This window comes from Bidens hawaiensis, unplaced genomic scaffold, assembly GCF_021521415.1.
Source record: "Bidens hawaiensis isolate Kalapana, Puna unplaced genomic scaffold, B.hawaiensis_p1.1 tig00018846_1, whole genome shotgun sequence".
Lineage (NCBI taxonomy): Eukaryota > Viridiplantae > Streptophyta > Magnoliopsida > Asterales > Asteraceae > Bidens > Bidens hawaiensis.
In genome coordinates, this window is record NW_027492863.1 from 383,302 (window position 1) to 406,910 (window position 23,609).

At 38.2% G+C, this 23,609-nt stretch overlaps 1 protein-coding gene across 1 annotated transcript; it reads right to left on the bottom strand.

Moving 5' to 3' along the window:
* Positions 1–768: 768 nt before the first annotated feature.
* On the bottom strand, positions 769–11,340 carry LOC143557194 (phosphoribosylformylglycinamidine cyclo-ligase, chloroplastic-like). Its single transcript, XM_077046322.1, has 9 exons — positions 11,278–11,340; positions 5,335–5,696; positions 5,165–5,259; positions 4,005–4,106; positions 3,865–3,924; positions 3,575–3,747; positions 2,168–2,270; positions 1,943–2,101; positions 769–948 (listed from the first exon to the last, which is right to left on the bottom strand). The coding sequence occupies exons 2-9, from the start codon at positions 5,618–5,620 to the stop codon at positions 787–789; spliced, it is 1,140 nt and encodes a 379-aa protein (XP_076902437.1). The 5' UTR covers positions 5,621–5,696; positions 11,278–11,340; the 3' UTR covers positions 769–786.
* Positions 11,341–23,609: the final 12,269 nt, after the last annotated feature.

The window sequence follows — 23,609 nt, forward strand, 5'->3', positions numbered from 1 at the left end:
TGTACAATCATATAATAAGTGTGCTGTTATGCACTAATTAATTGTACCTTGTGCATTATCATATTAACACTCAAGAAAGAAAACATGTATTTCATGAACCATAAGTAGGGAAGAGATTGGTGGCATCAGTGACGATACGACCGACCGATAACAAATTTCTGTTGAAACAGAATACTGTATCAAAACTGTCAGTACGGTATCTGTAGTTGTTACAAAAAGTTCATCTCATAATTGATACAACACGAGTACTGGTACGAAATTACCAATAACAAATTGCTGGAAAAGTTAGTACCGAATACATTACAGAATATATCGGTACAGTACCTGTTCTCGGTACCAAGGCATGATCAATGCCACAACACCTTCCATGTCTTTTAGTATGTTAATTTTTTAATATGCTAATTTTTTTTGTATTCAAGCGTAGACTATTATTTTTTGTTTTACTTACAGTAACGTAACAAACACAACCAATAATGTCGATACGGTACCAGAACTTGTACCAACACAATCAGTAATGTCTATTATAAGTTATACAAATATCGCTACTGCATATTAGATATGACAAATTAATTTTTTCAACCACAATATTGGTTAGTGTAACAAACTTAACCCATACCAATCGAATGCACGTTAATGCACCACCGCAACGTGACAGGCACACACCTAGTGACTATTATTATGAAGATGGCTTTCGCCTTTAAAAAGATGAAAGTAAACTGCTAGGCTTAGCAGCTAAATACACATACAAAGTACAATTTTTAAGTCACAAAACTTCCAAACACAAGTTTACTGATAAGTTACACCATCACCACTTATGACTTCACCAATACGGTATGCGGTCTCGCCTTCATTGAGTATCCTTTCGGCAGCCTCTTTGCTAGCAACGAGAACCATCCCGATCCCCATATTAAATGTCCGCTTCATTTCACCGTCTTCAATATTTCCAGCCTAGTAAAAAACCATATAAAAAATTGAAGTGTTTGAAAAGTTCACGGCTTGTGGCTCGTTAAAAAAAAAGCTTGGCTCAAAAAAGCCCGTACCTAAACGAGCCGAGCCGGCTAGGTTTCTAAAAAAATATAGACGAGGATCCTTGTCCTTGGTTTTCCAATTCCGTATCGTTGTTACGAGTTAAGATTAAGGTAACAATTTCGTAATAATCATTTCTGAAAAGTAGTGATTACATCGCAACAGAAGGCAAGCAGACAACAAGCTGCGCCGCTACCCCTTTTTGAAAAAATATAAATTTTATTTTTATGTATATAAATGTGTAAAAAATAATAAAAAATATTATTTTTTAAATAAACAAGTTGGCTCGCGAACCAGCTCAGGCTCGGCTTGTTAACAAACGAGCCAAACCCATGCCCACATTTTGAGCTCGTTAAAATAAACGAGCTGGCTCAGCTTGGCTCGGCTCGGCTCGTTTACACCAATATACAAAAATATCCGCTACCCTTTTTTGAAAAATATAATTTTTTATTTTTATGTATATAAATGTGTAAAAAATCATAAAAATTATTATTTTTTAAATAAACAAGTTTGCTCACGAACCAGCTCAAGCTCGGCTTGTTTATAAACGAGCCAAACACAAGCCCACATTTTGAGCACGTTAAAATAAACGAGCTGGCTCAGCTTGGCTCAGCTCGTTTACACCAATATACAAAAATATCCGCTACCCTTTTTTTGAAAAATATAAATTTTAATTTATGTATATAACTGTGTAAAAAGTAATAAAATTATTATTTTTTAAATAAACAAGTTGGCTCGCAAACCAGCTCAGGCTCGGCTTGTTTACAAACGAGCCAAACCCAAGCCCACATTTTGAGCTTGTTAAAATAAACGAGCTGGCTCGGCTTGGCTCGTTTACAGCACCATACAAAAATAATACGCATATTATACGTCCGCTTCATTTTGGCACCTCTACTTGCCATAAACAAAACTATACCTTCTGGATCCACTTAAAAACAGGAAGAAGGGGCCAAGAGTCATTATAAACGAGGGCTCCGAGGCCTTCGGGGAAAACACGAGGGATATTATCTGTAAAACCGCCACCCGTTATATGGGCTATTCCTTTTACGCCTCCCTTGCTGATGATATCGAGAACCTAAATTAACATGACCAAAAAATGAATATTAACAAAAACAAGATAGAATAATAACTAATAAAATACCTGTTTAACGTATATTACGGTTGGCGCCATTAACGCTTCGCCTAATGTGATGGACTCACCAGGGAGCTTGTCCTTCAATGAAAGTCCACTTTTAGCTAACACCCTAAAACAATATTTACACAACATATGTGAGAATAAATTATAAAACAAATACCAATGTTGACCTATTGACTTGATATTCGGCCAATTTTTTTTTATCTAGGACTGCAAACGAACTGAATGCTCGCCCGTGAACTATTCAGCATGAAGTTCATTCATGTTCGTTCGTTTGTTTATAAATGAACAAGGATTTACGTTCGACTAACAAAATGAACGAACACAAACAGAGGGCATGTTCGTTCAATTGTGTACGTGAACGTTCGATAACGTGTTCGTTTACGTCCTTTTATGTTGTTCATTATAGATTTTTTTAAATTCTTTTAATGACTATACGAAAAATTTTATACAAGTAAAATTATCAACTACAAAACAAAAATACATACAAGTATTATGTGAAATTAACATATGTATATGAATGTTAAGACAAACCATTCTCAGTTAGCCAAATCAAATAAAATATTTTTTAAAGATTACGTTAATGTTCGTAATGTTCGTTTGTTAATAAATGAACGAACATGAACAAGGAATTACGCTAATGTTCGTTTGTTTATATTTGTTCATTAAAGATTTTTTAAATTCTTTAATAACTATCTAAATCAAATAAATGTAAATTAGCATATGAATATGAACGCTAAAACAAACCATTATCAGTTAGCCAAATCAAATTAACATTTTTTGTGTTTATTTGTGTTCATTCGTTTGCGTTCGTGAACTGTTCATGAACAAGTTCATATCCTTAATGAAGGATCACAAACAAGAAATTTTGTTCGGTTAGGTGTTCGTGAACCGTCAGCTTGTCTGATAAGAACTAAACAAGTGAACATGAACAAGGCCTTGTCCAGTTCGATTAGGTTCGTTTACAGCACTAGTTTATCTATATCGGGTCAAATAGGCAAAATAAAAAAAAACCAAGTTGACCAACAAGAAAACATGTCAAAACCTTCTAAAATTTGTATTTAACGTTTCGAAACAATAGACACAAGAGTTATATTTTCATTGAATAAACAAAGATATCCTATGCATGTTTGTGTCAATATAATTAAGAGAAATGACATTGATCACGATTCGTTTATTCAGTAAAACGGTAAAACCAAGTGATTTATTTTATTTACTACAAAATGAGCAAATATAAAAGAAAATTTGAACTTACAGAAGAATATATACAAAATTAATGCAAATTAATTTATTAAAAAAGATAATCAAAAACTAATGCAAATGCCATAATCATGACATAATACTTTTGAAAAATAAATTTTTAATAATAATAATAATAATAAAGAAGGTAAAAATTATTAAGCAGTGGTTCACCTTCGAACAAGAGAGAAGCCGTTTGAGTGAACTCCACTGGATGGCAGGCCAATAAGAACATCTCCAACCGAAATGTTTCTTCCATTGATAACTGATTCCTTTTTCACGATTCCAACCGCAAAACCACTAAGATCATATTCACCATTGGCGTAAAAATCTGGCATCTCTGCAGTCTGAACTGCAGACACAACAAAAACTTAATAATACAGAAAGTGCATCAAATTAAGTTGCTAAATTTATTTAAAATAAAACATTGTCAAAAAATCGTTTAAAATATGTAGCGAAATTACCTCTCCGCCTAAAAGAGCACAATCAGATTGTTGACAACCGTCAACGATTCCTTTTATAACCTGACAAAATGAAAAACTCATCACATAATATTATTAATGTACTTTTGAATACTAATATTAACAATAACAAGTTTATGCACCTTTTCAGCAAGATCAACATCAAGGTGGCTTGTAGCATAGTAATCAAGAAAGAATAACGGTTTTGCTCCGGCCGCTATGATGTCAATAACACTCATTGCAACCTAATAATATTAACTTCATTAGCAACCACAAACAAATAATATAGTGTGTGTTCTGCTAGGGGTGAGCAATAACGGAACCGAAAACCGACAAAGCCAAACTGAAACTAACCGATATCTGAATTTACCGAAAATCAGTTATTATTTGTACCCTTGGTTAACCGAAACTGACCGAACCGAACCATTCATATTTCAATAATTAATATAATTCTAGCTTTTATACTTCCATTTCATGTTTTACGCCTGTAAACGAACCGAACGTTCGGTGAACTTTTCGTGAATTGTTCAGCGGGAAGTTCGTTTATGTTCGTTAATTTAATAAACAAAAGAAAATGAACACATGTTCCGTTCGTTCATTTATGTTCATGAACGTTCGTTTATTTATGTTCGAGTCTGTCTTTTTATTTATGTATTAATAAAAAATAATTAAATATTATTTGGATGAGTCATCTACTTAAAGTTTTATATTTGTTAATTTGTGTTCATTTAAGTGTTTTCATTTATGCTCGTTTATGCTTGTTTGTGTTCATATATGTTCATTTATCTTTGTTCAGTTATATTCGTTTAGATTTTAAACAAACAAACACAAATGTTCATTTTTTAAATAAACGAACATGAACATAAATATTTGTTTGATTAAGTGTTCGTGTCATTTAAAGTTAAACGAACGAACACGAACATGCCCTTGTTCGTGTTCGTGCAATTCGTTTACATACTTTCATTATTCGCATTGATGAATATATCGGTCTTAATCTCTAGGCTCTACCGATTTTATTTGTGTTCGTTTATGTTCGTGAACACAATAATTTCCTTAATGAACGAACACGAACATAAAATCTCGTTCGGTAAGTGTTTGTGAAACGTTCGTGAACACATAATTTCCTTAACGAACATGGCCTTGTTCATGTTCGTGTTTGTTCGTTCGTTTACAGCCCTAACACCACCATTTTGTGTATTTACATGTATATTCATTTCATGTACTTCTAACTAAAATTTTTGCCCAAATTTGAATTTGGATATTAACCGAACTTAACCGTGCACACCCCTATATTCTACCATACCAAATCAATACCAATGGTATCGTGGATTCTAGTCTCGAATGCCAACTTAAGTTTAGTTCCCACACCGTCTATACCAGCTACAAGATACGAATCACCTATTACAAAAGACGAACAATATTACTACACATAACCACCATATAATAATATCAAATATGCAAAAGTTGACATACCAAGTGGAAATAATCCACCAAAACCTCCAATTCCGGGTGCCATTTTCGCAATTCTTCTTACAAGCCCAGATCCAGCGTCTATATCAACGCCAGCTTCTTTATATGAAAGGCCATTGCTGCTAGCTAAACATGTAACTTTACTCCTTGAAGTGAGTGATAATGTTGCGTGTCTCCGAGACAAGCAACAAAATTTTTGTGTCCTTGCATGAATGGAAGAACTGTTAGATTTCGGACACGACGGTCTAATGGCATATTTAGAAGTTGCTCCAAATGTAGCAGCATTCATGATGCCGAATACGTTGCAAAATCTTTGGTACGCGAACTTATTATTCAAGATATTAAGTTAAGAATCGGCCGTATGCCTGCACTGGAAATGCTAATGTTAGAAGAATATAACATGTGGCCGCGACCAAAGCACATACAGTAGCTGGCAAAGCAGGTCTTATCGTGTTAAACAAGTCAGAGACGACGCGATTAACACAAGTATTAAACATGAATACGACTCGTTTGACTACTTTATATCTCATGTCTATAATACAGTTGTAAGTTTCATGTACCAAGAAGGAGAAATAAACAGGTATAATCATGTTACAACACAATTAACACAAATATTGAGCATAAATACGACTTGTTTAACTACTTTATATCTCATGTCTATAACACATTTGTAAGTTTCATGTACCAAGAAGGAAAAATAAACAGGTCTAATCATGTTACAACACAATTAACACAATTATTGAACATGAATACGACTCGTTTAACTACTCCTTTTATATTTCATAGAAACATCCAAACGATTTACAATGAAGTGGCAGGTAAGCGGGCAACAAGCTGCGCCGCAACCCCCTTTTGGATAGCAAACCCAATCCGACTAAAAACAAAGTTTTGATTCTTATGGGCTGATACGTTACTATACACAACTTTCTGAACCCTATTCAAAAGGTCCACGGCATCCGGAGCTAAGAAACCAAAAGTGTCAAAGGCGAAGGGGATAAACACGTGTTGATTCTCCAAACAAGCTCTCTCGTGTTTAGCAACCTTGCCCGATGCCGCCTTCAATGCTGCCTGGCATGCTACAAATCCAGTGTCCCTAATCCCAACAAGAGGGGACACTCCTGTGAAGTCGACACAAGCGTGTTTTCCCCCTACCCACCCAAAAACAAGTATATCGGCAGGTCGTAATGTAGATCTTCCTTCTTGAGGATCCGTAAGAAAGTTTACGGGGGCTTCCTTTTTAGCCGAAATTCCGGCTCGTTTAAGAACATCGCATAGAACATCCCTCACCAAATCATGACTGTACTTAAACCCAGGCAACTCTTTGCAGTGAACCGCATGCTCGCCAAAAGAATCCAAACAAACCTTACGGCAAACCGGGCACGGCTCATCTACCGGAAACAAAGGGATCATTAACCGATACTTCAGGATGGCCCGGTACTCCAAAGCCGACATATGTTGGCCCAATCCTTCAATAGGGAGAACACTTAAGAAATCTTGAGCCCGAGGAGCCCGAAGACACTCAAACACTGCTTTCTGACGAGGGGATAAATCAAACTTCATTTCCAAACTCTTGATGATTCCACTATAAAGGGCACTCGCCAAAGCATGTTGGGCTTTGGGGGGGGGGTGTCTTTATTAGAGAAACCGCTAATGTCAAAATCGGGAAGTGAAATGTGCAACTGATCTATCGCACTCCCATAATCGGAGTCAAACCCATCAATACCACAACCTCGAATAATGTGGTCTTGTAATTCCCAAGATTGCGCCCTCGAGGCTACAAACGCATAAGTAGAAACGTCTGAAACTGAACATAAACCCAAACCTCCAAAATGAGTCGGAAGTGATGCCAACCTCCATTGAAAATCTCCAAAGAAGGGACCACCACAAACCACGATGTCCTCAATCGCCCCCGAAGGCCATTGCCAAACACAGAAACTGCTTCCCCTACATACACAGGTTGGCATGTTCTGAGACCAAACAACTTTCCAACTCCCATACATGAGCGGAGCAAAAGGAGCTCGCATTGAGGGTCCCGCAAATGCGGGAGATAGCTCATCAACTCCACAGTCGCGAAGCCCTCTTCATAGCAAGTTCACTGATGAACCAAGCATCCCGGCTAACGGCTCCCCCGAGGAGTTTCACACCTAGCACCGGTCTTCCAATCTCACAGGTAAACACCCCCTCCTGCACCTTAACCCCATTGCACGACGGCCAAAATACTTCGGTTTTCTTAATATTAAGTTCAAGGCCCAGGTGGGGACCCTCCGACCTGATAATATCTAAAGCTTTGGCAACCTCTTTAGAGTCCCCAATAATTGTACCATCATCTAGGTACCAAGCATGAAAGAGAAGCTTACAGGAACTCTGGACTAGATGAATAAGTAGGTGCAGAACTAAGGCGAAAAGAAGAGGTCCCAAAGGGTCCCCTGCTGAACCCCAGTGGTGGACCAAATGTGGTCATCCCCCACATATAGCCTGGCCGGTTGCCCATATAAAAAGTTCACCCATAAGGAAATAGATGGACATCGGGCCCGAACCTCATTCAGAAGGGCAGTCCTATCCACCAAGTTGAAGGCATTACAAAAATCAATAGTAAGCATAGCCAATGACCCATCAGAATGGAACTTACTTAAAAACCTGTTCGCGCTATGAAGAACGGCCTCTGCACCACTAGGGACTCCCACCCCAAACTGAAAGTCGCACAGGTATTTAGTAATGTCTTTCCCAACACCCCTCATAGCCACCATAGAGATCAATCTTCTCCAAATGGCACCTACGACAATGGGTCTAATCCCATTGTCCGGTTTGAGCAACGGTGTGAGAGGAGCCGACGCAATGAACTCTGCCAAAACCCTTGGGCATCTCCCCCCCAAACATAAATTAACCATCGCAGTAGTAGCCTTTAGTAACCCAACAGCGATCGGCGACCCCTCTCCACAAAATGCATCCAAAATATGTTGTGCCCTCAATCCATCTCGTCCGCATGACGTCCTTTTAGGGAATGATTTAATGCATCCAAGCACACAATCCTCATCAACAACAAGAGGAGGCTCAGAAAGCAATGAAGCAGGCATAACAGGCGGGGGCAAATTGGGATGCTTAGCCACTAACGCTTTCAAAGTGTCATTGCCGAAAGGTGCAACCCCTGAAGAGCATAATACTTTAATGGCGGCAGTAAAATGCCCGTCCGCCACTTTTCGTAAACATTGTTTCACATAGGCACATACCGCAACATCATCGTGCTTAGCGAGAGGCTCCCCATGACTCGAGTTCACCCCTATAGGTGTGGCAAAAAGGGATAAAATAAGCGCATCAAAACCATCCTTAACACCCCAACTTGCTAGTGCTTGTTGAATACTCTGACATTGCAAAGACTTTCTATTACCGGACCTGCGCTCCTGACGTTTAGAAGGTCTAAAAACACGCAGCGTGCACCGCGGTAACAAGAAAAGTTTCACCCATGCCTCAACAGAGTCTGGCATAGCAACCACCTTACCCAGAGCCGCAGTTAACGCTTAAGCAAATGCCATACGACAACTATGAGGGATGCTCTTAACAGTTGTGATAGGAAGAGAGAAGACGCGGTCAAGGAGAACCTCATCCACCACTATCCCTCCCAAGGGAGCAACATCCCTCATAACATGTGGTTTATCAATCCCCACAATAAACTCCTCCACAGCTTCCACACCCTCGTTGTACTTGGTGACTCCATTAGCATGATGACACGTCCGTTTAAGAGCATTTGGACGCATACACACCCCACATAGCCACTGGTCCGAGGCCTTAAAAGCCTCCCAACCGAAATAAATAAATCACAATCCGTGGAAATGGCGTCCCGTAGGGTCCCTTTCCGCTCATCCGACGACAAATGAAGTCGTTTGATATGCGCCATTAATCGAGAGATCCCCCTTGACCCCGCCCGTCCATCCGGGCAACAATGGAACCCCCTAAAAGGACATGGCCAAACACCCACCGAACCCACACTATTTTCTAGGGTCTGAGACATAGCACCCTCATCAATTAATCCACCACGAGAAATGATGTCGAACCGACAACCATGTCCACCTCCCGTGCCCACCTCCCCTGATGGGGCTCCTTTGACAATCCGAGCCCTTGTCATAACCCCTCACGACAAAAAGGCCAACAAAAAAACTCGAGCTGAGTTTTGGGAGTAAAAACCCGAACTAAGAGGAGAAAGGAGAGCAACCGCCAGTTGCTCTCCCCTCCGTAAACCCAAAAAAACTGATTAACTCATTGAGACATTTTATCGAACACCAGGCGGGCAGACCCAAAACCGAGGATTAAAGGCAAAATTGAAATAGCAGTAGGGGTGGTGGTGAGGAGATGACGATGATATGACGAGGAGATGATGCTGGTTACTGATGTGTGACGGCAGGTTGTTCTTTAGGCGAAGGTGTAGCAACGGTGGTGGTGGTGGAGATCTGTTTGGGGGTCGGCTCAAAAATGTTACTATTAATACAAGTAATTATAAAAACTTCCGTTTCAACTACGCCGTGCTTCCGGAAGCAGTTCGGTTGATTCCGTTTGTCCTACTGAGGTTCTTCCAGCTGGTGGATCATGCTCAGCCAGATTCTCATTGTTTACTAAGCTCTGTAAGTCTTCATTCAGCTTTGAATGTAGGTAACTCTCGTTTACATCTGCGTGTCAGGTGTACAGTGGGTATATGAGTGCCCCTGTTATATTTCATGTGTAATCGTGTTAAACAGGGCAACTGCAACACAATTAACGCAAACATTAAACATAAATACGACTCGTTTTATGTTTTTTAACTGCCTACTAATCTTAATTATTTAAAAATATATAAAATGAAATAGTTCACTTTTTCTAAAACACCCTTTTCCATACTAATAAATATAAATAAAACTAAAGTTTAGAAAATACATTTATTACTGTACATCAAATATTCAATAGCCATTGAATTTAGGGGCGCAAACGAGCCAAGCCACTCGCTAGCTACTCGAGCTCGGATCAATAAAAAGCTCGAAACGAGCCTAGTTTTTCGATCTCAAGCTGAGCCCAAGCCTCAAACAAAGCTCACTTAGTTAGTTAGTTGTCGAGCCCGAGCTCGAGCCTTGTATATGAAGCTCGTTTATGCTCGTCGAGCCTAACGAGCCTTTTTAAGTTTTACTTCTTTTGGACTTTATGTATCAATTTCACACTACATAACCAAGCTCGAGCCGAGCTTTAGCTCATTTAAGATACTACACGAGCTCCCACCGAACTTAGGCTCATTTACAGTTTTTATCAAAATATATAAAAGCAATTAAAAAAATGTAATCTAAATTAATTACTCCGTAATAAACAATAAACAAACCGAGACCAAGATTTATGAAAAAACTTACGAGCCGAGCTCGAGCTTTAGAAAAGAACTCAAAATATAGTTTCACACCAATCTCCCCAATTAATACAACAGTTTGGTTACTCATATTTTCCAACTTTTCCATATTAATAAATATAAATAAGACTAAAGTTTAGAAAATACATTTATTTTTGTACATCAACTATTCAATAGCCACTGAATTTAGGGGTACAAACGAGCTAAGCTGCTCACGAGCTACTCAAGCTTCGATTGATAACAGGCTCGAAACGAACCCGAGCCTCACATAAAAGCTCATTTAGTTGTCAAACTCGAGCTCGACCATTGTATAGGAAGCTCATTTATGCTCGTTGAGCCTAACGAGCCCCATGTACTTTCAAGTTTTAACTCTTTCGAATAACCGAGCCAAACTTTGGCTCGTTTAAGGTACATAAATATAGTTAAGAATGTAATTTGAATTAATTAATAAACAATAAACGAGTCAAACCCAAACTTAAAAAACAAACAAACTCGAGCTTTAGAAAAATAACCAGTTTAGTTACTCATATTACTCAACACAAACAAAATGATTAATAATAATAATAATAATAATAATAAAACTTACTTACCAGCATATAAAACTCCAAGATGAATGGCGGCTTAAAACCCACGCTGGTTTTGCTGGGTTTATAGGTTACTAACGTATTTAACATTTGAATTAATATTTAATATAAATAAATTATTATATATGTATATTCTTGTAAATATAAATAAATTATTATATATGTATATTCTTGTAAATAAGTTACATTTTGTATCCTTAATGTTGTTTTTTTATCAAAGCTAACCTTAAAACTATTATGTGTCTAATTTTTTATCTGGTTAGTTAATTCTGATAGACTTTATGCTTATGTAGGTTGTATGTATATGATGGGCTTGAATTAGAATAAGAGAATCTTTGAGAGAGAAGAGGATTATTCATCAACAAACTAACCAATTCTGTTATCATCAGTTCGTAATATAGTTCGTTAACGAACTTCAACAACTTCTAAAATTTTACAATCACTACTAGAGGTGCACAAATCGGTTTTTTAAAAAAAACCGGTTCGGTTATTAACCGGACCGGTTTTTTTTCACCCGGAAAAAAACCGGTTCGGTTAATAACCGGACCGGTTAATAACCGGTTTTTTTATCTGAAATCCCTAACCGGTCTAACCGGTTAGGACCGGTTTAGAAACCGGTTCAGACCGGTTAATAAACCGGTTTTTTTATTAACCGGTTTTATAAAAACCGGTTTTTAGGTTAACCGGTTTTTTTTTTTTTTTTTTTTTTTTTTAAATAACCATTATTTTTTCACAGTATAAACAAACCGGTAACTACAAGGCAAACCGGTAACTACAAGGCAAAATGGACTCACTCCATTCTTTGCTTTCGTTGTTAGGGTTCTTTGCTTGGAAGATTAAAAACATATAACTTTCATTTATAGCTTTTACATTAAAAATACAAACATTAAATCGTTATCGCATATTCGTATCTCAAAAATACAAACATTAAAGAATGCTTAGACACGATTACATTAACAACTTGCTGTTTCTTACTCATTATTTGCCTCCATGTTTGCTGTTTCTTTAACTAATTTTCTTCGCTACCCGATCCCGAGCTATTCCTTAGGTAATCGTCGTACGCGGCTTCTTCATCGGTCATTGGTTGAGTGTGTCCTTGATTGACCTCGTCTTCATACAAACCCGCCTCATACTCCATTTCCCCCTCGAGTGAGCGTTGATGTTGTGCCCTATCTAAAGAGTCCAAGTAATCCTTGTAGCAAATCGACATCTCTACAGTTGGTAGAGTGAGTCGAGTCCTCCTAATCGATATAACCCTGCCAGAAACAGAAAAAGCAGACTCCGAAGCTACCGTGGAAGCTTGGACCGTTAGTAAATCTTTGGCCATGGCGGCGAGGATCGGAAACTCATCCTCCTTACCTCTCCACCAAGCCAGTAAATCAAGACTTCTAAATTCATCCGGAGTCATGTGTTTCACAAAGTTGGTACCACCATACCTTCCAAGTTTACTGCTTGGGGTGTTTACCTTTTGACGTTTACCGGCGTCTTCCCAAATCATGTAGTACATCCCCATTTCAAGGTCGGTTTGGGATTGGGATTGGGCAACAGCTCTTAACGAGTCATGAATTTGGGAAGACGACCCGTATTTTGTAAGGTAAACATCATACATGTTTGACAAGGTGGTGTTGAAAGCATTCTTTAAAGTTTGGTTATAATAGGGGTTTTGATCGTCGTTTAACTCTAGCTCGTCACAAATTTTTTCTATTAAAGCTTCAACACCACCAATGTTTGCATCGAGCTTTTTGGCTACCGTTAGACATTTCGCATAGGTCGAAATGTTGCCAAACATCTTGGTTTCGTTTCGTGGGGATGACCCGAACGACCGTTTCTCCCGTGTTCGAGGCACCCATGTTGATGGATGAAGCAGCACTTTGGGAGGCCATGATAATCGACTACGAAATAAGAGCGTATGGAGTGGTAATGTGGTATAATTGAGCGTGAGATAACAAAATAATCGCGTATGAAATAAACGTTTAGAGCGTTTGGAGCGTTTGGAGTTGTATAATCGAGTGTGATCTAACCAATACCCAACCTAAACTATATATAGATGTTTGTGGGGGTAAAATGGTAAAAAAAAAAAAACGGTCAAAAAAAAAACCCGGCTATATAGCCGTTTTACAACGGAAATAAACCGGTTAACCGGTTACTAAAAAACCGGTTAACCGGTTTTTCTATAACGGTCATAAACCGGTTTATAAAAAAACCGGTTAACCGGTTTTTTAGTAACTGGTTATTTAAAAAAACCGGTTTTTTTATAACCGGTTTGAAAACCGGTTTGGGCTCTAAAAAGTATAACCGATATACAAACCGGCGGTTTGTAAACCGGTCAAACCGGTTTTAAAAAAACCGGTTTCCGGTTTAAACCGGCAAACCGGTTCCCGGACCGGTTTTTTTGACCACCTCTAATCACTACACTATTGACATTTTACAAATCAGGACCTAGACTATTACATGTGTAACAATACTCCCTTTCTTAAAACATTTTTGTCCTCAAAAATGAAAATTAGGAAAACGAAGGTGAAATTCATCAGCATACTCCCAGGTGGCTTCAGCAACTGGTAGATCAGACCAATGAACTAATAGTTGTTTGACTGTTGCATTACCTCGCCTCATGATCCGAGTATCCAGTAATGCGCGTGGTTGCAGAGTGAAACGAGGAGCCGCTGGTAACGGATAACTCATCTGTTGATTGCCATGAGCTAATTTCAGAAGTGAAACATGAAATGTGGGATGGATGGCCGAATCCTTTGGTAAATCCAAGCGATAAGCAACAGCCCTAATTTTCTCCAGAATTAAAAAAGGACCGTAATAACGAGGATTCAACTTCTTATTAAGGTGCAATTTCAGTGAAGTTTGCACATAAGGTCTTAATTTTAGGTAAACCCAATCTCCAACTTTAAAGTTCCGATATGTATGATTCTTATCTCCTAATTGTTTCATTCTATTCTTTGCCCGGGTCAAATTGTGCTTTAATTGACTAATCATATGCTCCCTTACCCTGCATAATTCCTCAACAGCTGCCACTTGAGTGTCATGAGATATAAAGGGAATGTGAATAGGGGGTTTAGAACCTTATAGGGCTTCATAAGGAGACATACAAATGGCAGAATGCCATGTTGTATTATACCACCATTGACCCAATGGAAGCCACTTAACCCACTGTAGAGGAGTGTCCATACACATACATCTCAGGTAAGATTCTAAACATCTGTTTAGAACTTTAGTCTGGCCATCAGACTGAGGATGATAAACTAGAGAAAGCCAGTGTGATCCCTTGTAGTTTCATAAAATCCCTCCAAAATTGACTAACAAACACAGGGTCTCTATCAGAGACTATAGAGTTGGGACATCCATGTAATTTGTATATATTATCAAGAAAAACTTGAGCTATAGTAGTAGCAGTGCAAGGATGAGAAATAGGGATGAAATGGCCAAATTTGGTTAACCTGTCTACCACCACAAAGATTGTTTCTTTAACAGATGTTACTAAAAATAGAGAGAGGTGTAGGTAATGGCTGCATCAGTCCGGGATAACTCAAAGTTTCATACTTTGCTCTTTGACAAATGGTACACTCTTTAATGAATATGTGGACCTCCTTGTTACACCCTTTCCAATAGAATAATTCTTTGAGTTTAGACACGGTAGGTTTAAAACCTGAATGACCACTAGAAGGAGAAGAATGACACCATTTAATGATGTCAGTTTTTAAAACAAAGTCATTGGCCACCATAAGTTTGTGTTTCCTTCTTAGTAGTTGACCATCCCAAGTAACATGTTTGATGGCTTTCCCCTGTGATACTTGACTAATCAATCCTTGTAAAACTCTATCAGATTGCCACCCTTGTTGTAACCTTTCCAACATAAGAGGTTGGATGGTACTTAAACCCATAGTTAGCAGTCCCAATCCATGCACCCTTGATAAAGCATCAACTGCTTTATTATCACACCCTTTCTTGTACACAATTTAATAACTATACCCATAAGCTTAGATAACCAAGTCTGTTGTAGAGGGGTTATAATCTTCTGATCCAATAGATGTTTAAGACTTTGTTGGTCTGTCTTAATAATGAAATGCTTCATGATCAGGTAATGGTGCCAAGTCTTAACTGTTAATAGAATTGCCAAGAGCTCTTTCTCGTAAACAGAAAGAGATTGTTGTCTAATAGACAAAGCTTTGCTAATAAAAGCAATGGGATGTTTGTCTTGCATAAGGACTGCACCTAATCCCTTGGCTGAAACATCAGTCTCCACCACAAATGTTTTAGACATGTCAGGTAGAGTAAGAACTGGAGGTGCGCGGAGTGCTTTTTTTAAGTCATCAAAAGCCAATTGAGCTTCAAGATGCCATCATCTTTTTTTAGAAGTTTTGTTAAAGGTTTGGCAAGGGAGCCAAAGCCTTTAATAAATCTTCTATAGTATCCGGCTAATCCCAAAAATCCCCTTAATTGTTTCAAGGTGGTAGGGACAGGCCAGTCTTGAATAGCTTGAATTTTAACAGGATCGGTAGCTACCCCATCACCAGTGATGACATGTCCTAAATATTCCACCTTATTGCCTCCAAAAACACATTTTGATCTTTTGGCCTTCAAGGAATTTTCCCTCATAAGCTGCAAGACTTGTTCAAGATCTTTGATGTGCTGATCCATTCTTTTACTATAGACCAGGATATCGTCAAAGAACACCAACACACATTTTCTCAACAATGGTCGAAATGTTTCATTCATTAAGGATTGGAAGGTGGCTGGAGCATTGGTTAGGCCAAATGGTAGGACTAAAAATTCATAGTGACCTTGGTGAGTTTTAAAAGCCGTTTTGTGAATGTCATCCTCAAACATTCTGATCTGGTGGTAACCCGATCTAAGATCCAACTTGGAGAAAATAGTAGACCCCCCTAGTTCATCTAGAAGGTCTTCAATCAATGGAATAGGAAACCCATCTTTAACAGTAGCCTCATTTAACCTCCTGTAATCTATGCACATCCTCCAAGAGCCATCTTTCTTTTTAACTAGAACTACTGGTGCAGCAAAGGAACTAGTGTTGTTCCGTATAACACCAGTATCTAGTAATTCTTGAGTCATTTGCTCAATTACAGTTTTTTGGATACTAGGGTACCTATAAGGCTTGAGATTCAAGTTAATGTTTTCATCTTTTAACTTGATCTTATGGTCACAATCCTTAGATGGGGGTAAACCTATTGGAATTTCAAATACATCTTGATATTTTTCCAACAATGCCTCTAAGAGTTCAAATGGTTGTACCTTATTGATATGAGGATGGTGTTGGAAATTACTATCATCCAGTGCAGATAAACTGAATAATTTGCATTCCACAATCTAATTAGGATGTGTAAACCAAGAGTTCAATTTCTCCATAGAACAAAGACTGACCCCTTTAGACATAGCCCCTTTGAGTTCATAGGGTTGGCCATTAATAGTGAACTGCATGATCAGTTTCTTGAAATTCCACATGATATCATTCAATGTTTGTAACAATTGAACACCCAAGACAATATCATAGTTACTGAGTGGAATTATCATCATATCTGCCTTAAGCCAACTCCCCTGCATACTCCATTGGAAATCTTTACAAACTTTCATGCACGGCAGTTTGGTACCGTCAGCAATTGTGACTGGCATGTTACCTACTTCTTGGACAGTGCAGTGTAATTTTTCAATTAATTTCTCATTAATAAAGTTGTGGGTGGACCCACTGTCAATGAAAATTTGCAACTGTTGAGTGCCAATGGCTCCCAAGATTTTCATAGTAGAGTAGGAAGGAATACCGGTCAAGGCATGGAACGAAATGTGAGGATCAGGTTCTGGATGTGTTGTAATAATTGGTTCTTGATCTGGAGGTTCAACATAAGGGTCTCCTTCAATGATTTCATACAAAAATAATTGTTTGTTATTTTTTCCTTTACATACAAGATTGTGACCAGGGGTATAACGGTCATTGCACCAGAAACATTCACCCTTAGCTCTTTTCTCTTTCATATCTTTGCTCGAGAGTGATAGCTTGCGGTTAGGATTTGGTTTAAAAGAATTAATGGGAGCCGGATTAATTGGTGTAGGTAATAAGGGTAACTTTGTGGCATTAGAAGTGAAGGAATTTTTGTAAGACTGATTGTTGGACTGATTGTGTTTGTGGGTATAAATGGTAGGTTTGGTTGCGGCTAAGGTAATATTGGATTGATTTTGTAAACGGGCTAATAGGTAAGCATCTTTAAGTGTTTGCGGTTTAAGCAATTTGATAGGGCATTTAATCTCAGGTTTAAGGCCTTCTATCATTGCATATGCATTAGGGAGGGTTACTTTATTCAAAAGTTTATCAAAACTGTCACAATATTCTTCAAGATCATCATCCTGAATTAAAACTTTCAATGCCCCCATGGCATCTTCAATTAGGGTTAACTCAAAACGAGCAGTGATTGATCTCTCATAATCACTCCAGATAATATCAGATAAGGGTATACCTCCTTGAGATCTCACATGTGATTGATGCCACTGCAATGCTCTACCCTCCATGTGAACTGCTGCATATCTCACCTTGTATCTTTCTGGCGTTTCATCAATGAAGAAGAAATGTTCACATTTGTAAAGCCAACCTTCAACATCGATTCCATCAAATTTGAGAAAATCAACCTTGGTAAATCTGTTGTTGCTTCGACTGCATCTTGTTTCATCGAAATCATCTCGATAATTTCCTCTGCCTTCATTGTGTCTGTTATCTCTTCCATTAACATCGCCATTTTGATTGTTGTTGCTGCAATCAGATAGTTGATCCAGTTTCTTGAGAATTGCGTCCATCTGTGTCTTTAGCGTCTCCGAAGTTGCTTTGAGTCCGATTAATTCTGACAGATTTTGATCATTCGATTTTTACAGACGAGACAGTGAATTCTCATGATCTTTCACCATACGCTCCATTTCTTGATTACGAGTGGACGCCATTGAATTTTAGGGCAAATTCTTTTGGACAACTGAATTGAAATAGAAAGAAACTGATCGAACAATTGATCAATTTCAGATGAATTGAAACGAAACGGACAAAAATCAATCGAACAAATGATCAATTTCAGATCAGCTGAAATGAAAAAAACAAAGTTGATCGAATTGGATACAGATTACCGATGGAATCGTTTGGCTCTGATACCAATTAATGGGCTTGAATTAGAATAAGAGAATCTTTGAGAGAGAAGAGGATTATTCATCAACAAACTAACCAATTCTGTTATCATCAGTTCGTAATATAGTTCGTTAACGAACTTCAACAACTTCTAAAATATTACAATCAAGCCCCTACACTATTGACATTTTACAAATCAGGACCTAGACTATTACATGTGTAACAGTATTGGTGTAATTTATAACTTTATATACATTGATCGATTATGTTATTTCTTGTGCAGATTTTGCGTTAACAGAGAAATAAGTGACACCATCAAACAAGATGAGAAAAACGAAAACAAATTTGCGGTTGTCAGCTATGGGTGTTCTTCGGGTTCGTTTTTCGGGGTTTCAGGTTGTTCGGGTTAGGTTCTTCGGGTTTCAAAGTTTTAAATCTTGACCGAAACCTAACCAGAATCTCTTACGGGTTTTTCGGGTTCGGGTTTTTTCGGGTTGGGTTAATCGGGTTTCGAGTATCCGAGAAAACAAAACAAAAAAATTAAAAAACTACAATGCTAAATTTAAAACAACGTATTATTCTTTGCTTGTAAGCAAATAATCAAACAATAAACCAACATAATTTGATAAAACAATCCAAAAGAAAAGTAAAAGTAAGTCGAACCATAATTGTCTTCAATCGGGTGTGATTTGGTTTTTCAATTACGATTGCTATTAATAATAAACGGAAAACATAAATTAACAATAAACAATCGATCTTTAATAGTTGTAATGACAACAATCAATTAGGACCAGATTTTGATAACGTAAGTGGTTAAAACTAAGCCTATTATACCTAAAATTATATTTAATTTCAAAACTAAAAGTTTATTCGGGTTATTCGAGTTGACCCGAAACATATAAATCAAACCCGAATTACTTCGGTTCGGGTTCGGGTTAGTCTTTTTTCGGGTTCGGGTTTTTCGGGTCGGGTTAGTTCAGGGTTCGGGTACGTGTTTTTTTGGGTTGGGTTTCGAGTTTTGGGTAAAAGTGGCAGCCCTATTGTCAGCGATGAAAGTGTAATGTATGCGCATACTTTTTAGGAGCTCGGAGCTCTAAAGGATACATTAAAAACAAAAGTTGGAAATGCGAAGTCAAAACTTGCTTAACCTAACCATGTGTAGATGAACAAGCAAAGTCAAACTAAAACTTGACCATCTTATATAAATCAACAGAGTATGGTTAGAAGGTATGGTAATTTTTGGTTTTGGATTCCTATGTTTAAAAGTCATAAATGTAACGTGTGACATTCGTCAATTTTCAAACCCGAAATGTCACACCCTCAAATTTCAACTAACGAACTTTTATTATGAGACGCGTGACATACCAGGATCTAGCTCATTTGTTACACCAACCAAACATTCAAAATAATTTAAAATAGTAATTAATTCTCATCCAAACATAAGAAAAATAAAAGCAACTTAAACAATTAAATTTGTGAGAAAGCAATTAGATAACAGTTCAAAATATTAAAGTGTGATCAAGCAATGCACAACCCATCAAATTAAGAATTAATGTAAAACCAATGTTCTTGCAATATATGAAACTCCAAGGCAATGCATGCAACGTGTTCCCTAGCATTACCTAGTGACACCTGGTAAATCTTTGTGTTGTAAATAGACTGCATGAGTTCTAATTACGAGTTATTTTGGTTAATTACAGTTACTTTCAGTCACTTACAGTAGACAAAAAGTCAAAAACATTCGTGTTATATACGATTTCATCTCGTGCAATCTATGTTTTACAATGCAACGGAATGCCCGGTATGCATATTGGAAACAACTATGATTTATGGTGTGAAAAACATTTCCTATTAGTTTTCTTTTCATTCCTTTTGACATTTTGTATACAATGCGTGTCTACACCGACTTTTAAATCAAATTTAGTTGTCCAACACCTAGTATAATTATTAATAGTTGAAAAATAAATAATATTATTTTATAATTATTATGCATGAAAACGCCTAAACACATAACAATTCTTTAAAAACAACACGTGATAATACCCGGTATTTAGATCTTTCAAAATATTTATGGCGGACCACACCACCCACCATTTTACAAACCACTAACCAAAGCCATGCCCCGTCTTCACTCCACCAATTAAATCTCGCATCTCACTTCTATATAAACTTAATAACCTTCATCATTTTTTTCATTCATTTCATTTCATTTCATTTCTCTCTCTCTCTCTTCTCCAACCCTTTCTCACTTTCTCTCTCTAAGAAAGAAACCCGACCACTGCCGGCGGTGGTTCATTAGCCTTCCGGTGGTGGTCCGACGAAGTTTATGGTGAAATTCTCCGGCAAGTTTTACGACAAGTGAAACCTCTTCTCCCACGTTCATCAAACATGGGGAATGGGGAGCAACTTAGACCGGTTATTGGTCGGAGTGTATACATATAACTTATCAGGGCAGTCAACACACATGAATAATAATAATAATAATAATAATAATAATAATAATAAACCATCCCTTACGAATACGCACATGTCCAATATTATCCTATAACTCTAAGGACGTTTGATTGGCGTGTGGTGGAAGTCCACCTTCCGAGCCTTGTGTTGTTTGATACCTCCGCCCATGAACGTGTTTATGAGAAGGCGATTAAGATTATCAATGGTTCTTCAGCGCTCAAAGCCATGACCTTTGATGGCTTTAGCTATGTAAGTTTCTTTCTTTCTTTTAATGATTTTAAATGTTGTTTAACCAATAACATGTGGCCATTTGTCACTCACTAGATACCACTGTGGGTTGTTGCACGCTTGGACGAGTCTCCAAACATAAAGAGTTTAAACTTCATTGCACCTATTGATGTCGGACTCGAGGCTATTTTAAAGTTTCTCCAAAATTGTCCTAATCAAGATCTAACTACTCGAAAGGTAGTTAATGATCTAGATCTACTTTTGATTATTTTGGTTTATTGGTTTTTATTAATACCAACTATTATCTCTTGTCGTTGCCGGTCTCAACTAACCAATTGGCTCCTAACAGTCCCAACTTTTAACGTATTTGTTTCCAACGGTTCGCGACTAACAGAATTCCAACGCCGATAGTTGCAAGTCGCTAGAAAAATGTTTTTGGCCGAAAAACTAACATTTTTTCCTTAACTCTCAACATTTTCGTCATAAACATCTTTGTAACTTTGTATTGGACCTTTAGGAGCCTTTTCCAGTAAAACCCCAATTATTGAGGTCGCAGAACCCTAGAACCATCTTCGGAATCGGCTGGTGGTGCTCAAGTGGTGGCGGTTGGTTGGTGGTGGCGGTGTTCAGGTGGTGTTTTCCAGAAAAAAGTGAGTTTTCCGGCTAAAAACGTTTTTCCGGCGACCTGTAACTAACAGCAAAAGGATTCTGTTAGTCGTGGACCGTTGGGAACAAATACGTTAAAAGTTGGGACCGTTAGCGGCAATTTTTTCATTGGGACCGACAACGACCAAAAGACGATAGTTGAGATTAATAAAAACCAATATACCTTGATTTTTTGATGATTACGCGTGCTAACTTGTTTCTTTCTTTTTCCCAAAAATTAGTTGCAAAGTAATAAGTGGTATGAAGACCAACCACTTCCGAGGTGCATGGAAACTGTTAGGGCTAGACCAGAGATGAGAGAAACTAGGAGAGAAAGAGATTGATTCAAATCTGTGATATCCTTCATTCACGTACTGACCATAATAAAATACCAATCAAAGTTACAAGGGACTTCCCTTGACTAATAACAAATGACAAAATAGTACCAAAAGAAAATAAATAATAAAAACCATAACAAAACTCCCTCCTTAATCACTTTTTGTCCTCAAGAAGTGAAATCAAGAAGGTCTGGAAATCTCAGCTTCATTTCATCAAGATACTCCCAAGTTGCCTCTTGAGCCGTCTGATTCTTCCAACGAACTAGCACCTTCATTGCTGCCTTGTTACCACGCTTTACCAACTTCTTCTCGAGTACTTCTTCGGGCCGTAAGCAGAACCTAGAGTCTGTCGGAATGGGCAGAATTTTGTTGGGTGGTCCGGGTGTCGGTTTTAGGAGTGACACATGGAACACCGGATGAATTTGTGCTTCATGAGGAAGATCTAAGCGATAGGCTACTTTACCTATCCTTTCCACTATCAAAAATGGCCCAAAATACTTCGGGGCGAGTTTGGAGTGCTTATGAACCCGCATAGAATTCTGCATATAAGGACGCAATTTAAGATAAGACCAAGTACCCACCTCGAGTTCACGTTCTGAACGCCTCTTATCAGCTTGTTGTTTCATCCTGTTTTGAGCTCTTGTCAAGGATTGTTTCAAGAGCCGGATGGTTGCTTCCTTATCTGTCATAAATTCGTCTACCTCTCCATTACCTGCATCTTTCTTAATATAGGGAATGTAAAGTGGATGAGGATACCCGTACAACGCTTCAAATGATGTCATGTTGATCGCTGAATGAAAGGTGGTGTTGTACCACCACTCGGCTAACGGAACCCACTTAGCCCATGTATACGGTCGTTCCATCACCATGCAGCGCAAATATCCCTTTAAACACCTGTAAACTACCTCGGTCTGACCATCAGTTTGAGGGTGGTAGGCCGTTGATAAGTTCGCCGCAATACCCTGTAGTGCCAAAAATTCTTTCCAAAATGTGCTCATGAATATTGGATCTCGGTTAGAAACAATTGAGTTTGGACACCCATGCAGCTTGTATACACTATCGAGAAACACCTGAGCCACGACATTTGCTGAAAATGGGTGTCGAAGTAACATAAAATGGCTGTATTTTGTTAAGCGATCGACCACCACCAAAACCGTATCCTTGCCGTTTGACTTAGGTAGCCCACCGATGAAATCCATAGAGATGTCGGTAAAAACCATATCCGGTATGGGTAGCGGTTGTAGAAGACCCGGTGACGCCACATTCTCGTGCTTGGCTCGCATGCACACGTCACAAGCCCGTATGAATTGTCGAACCATTTTAGTTATCCCTTTCCAAAAAACATACCTTTCACTCGTTGTGTTGATGCATGAACTCCAGAATGACCGCCAATGGGTGAGCTATGGCATAAGCTCACAATATCATGTTGAAGTTGTTTATTACCACCAACTACCAGTTTGTTGTTTTTGGTTAACCACTCTCCATTCCACCTAAAGTTGGGTATCACCTCTCCATTCCTTAATCTGTTCACCACCACTTGGAGCCCTTCA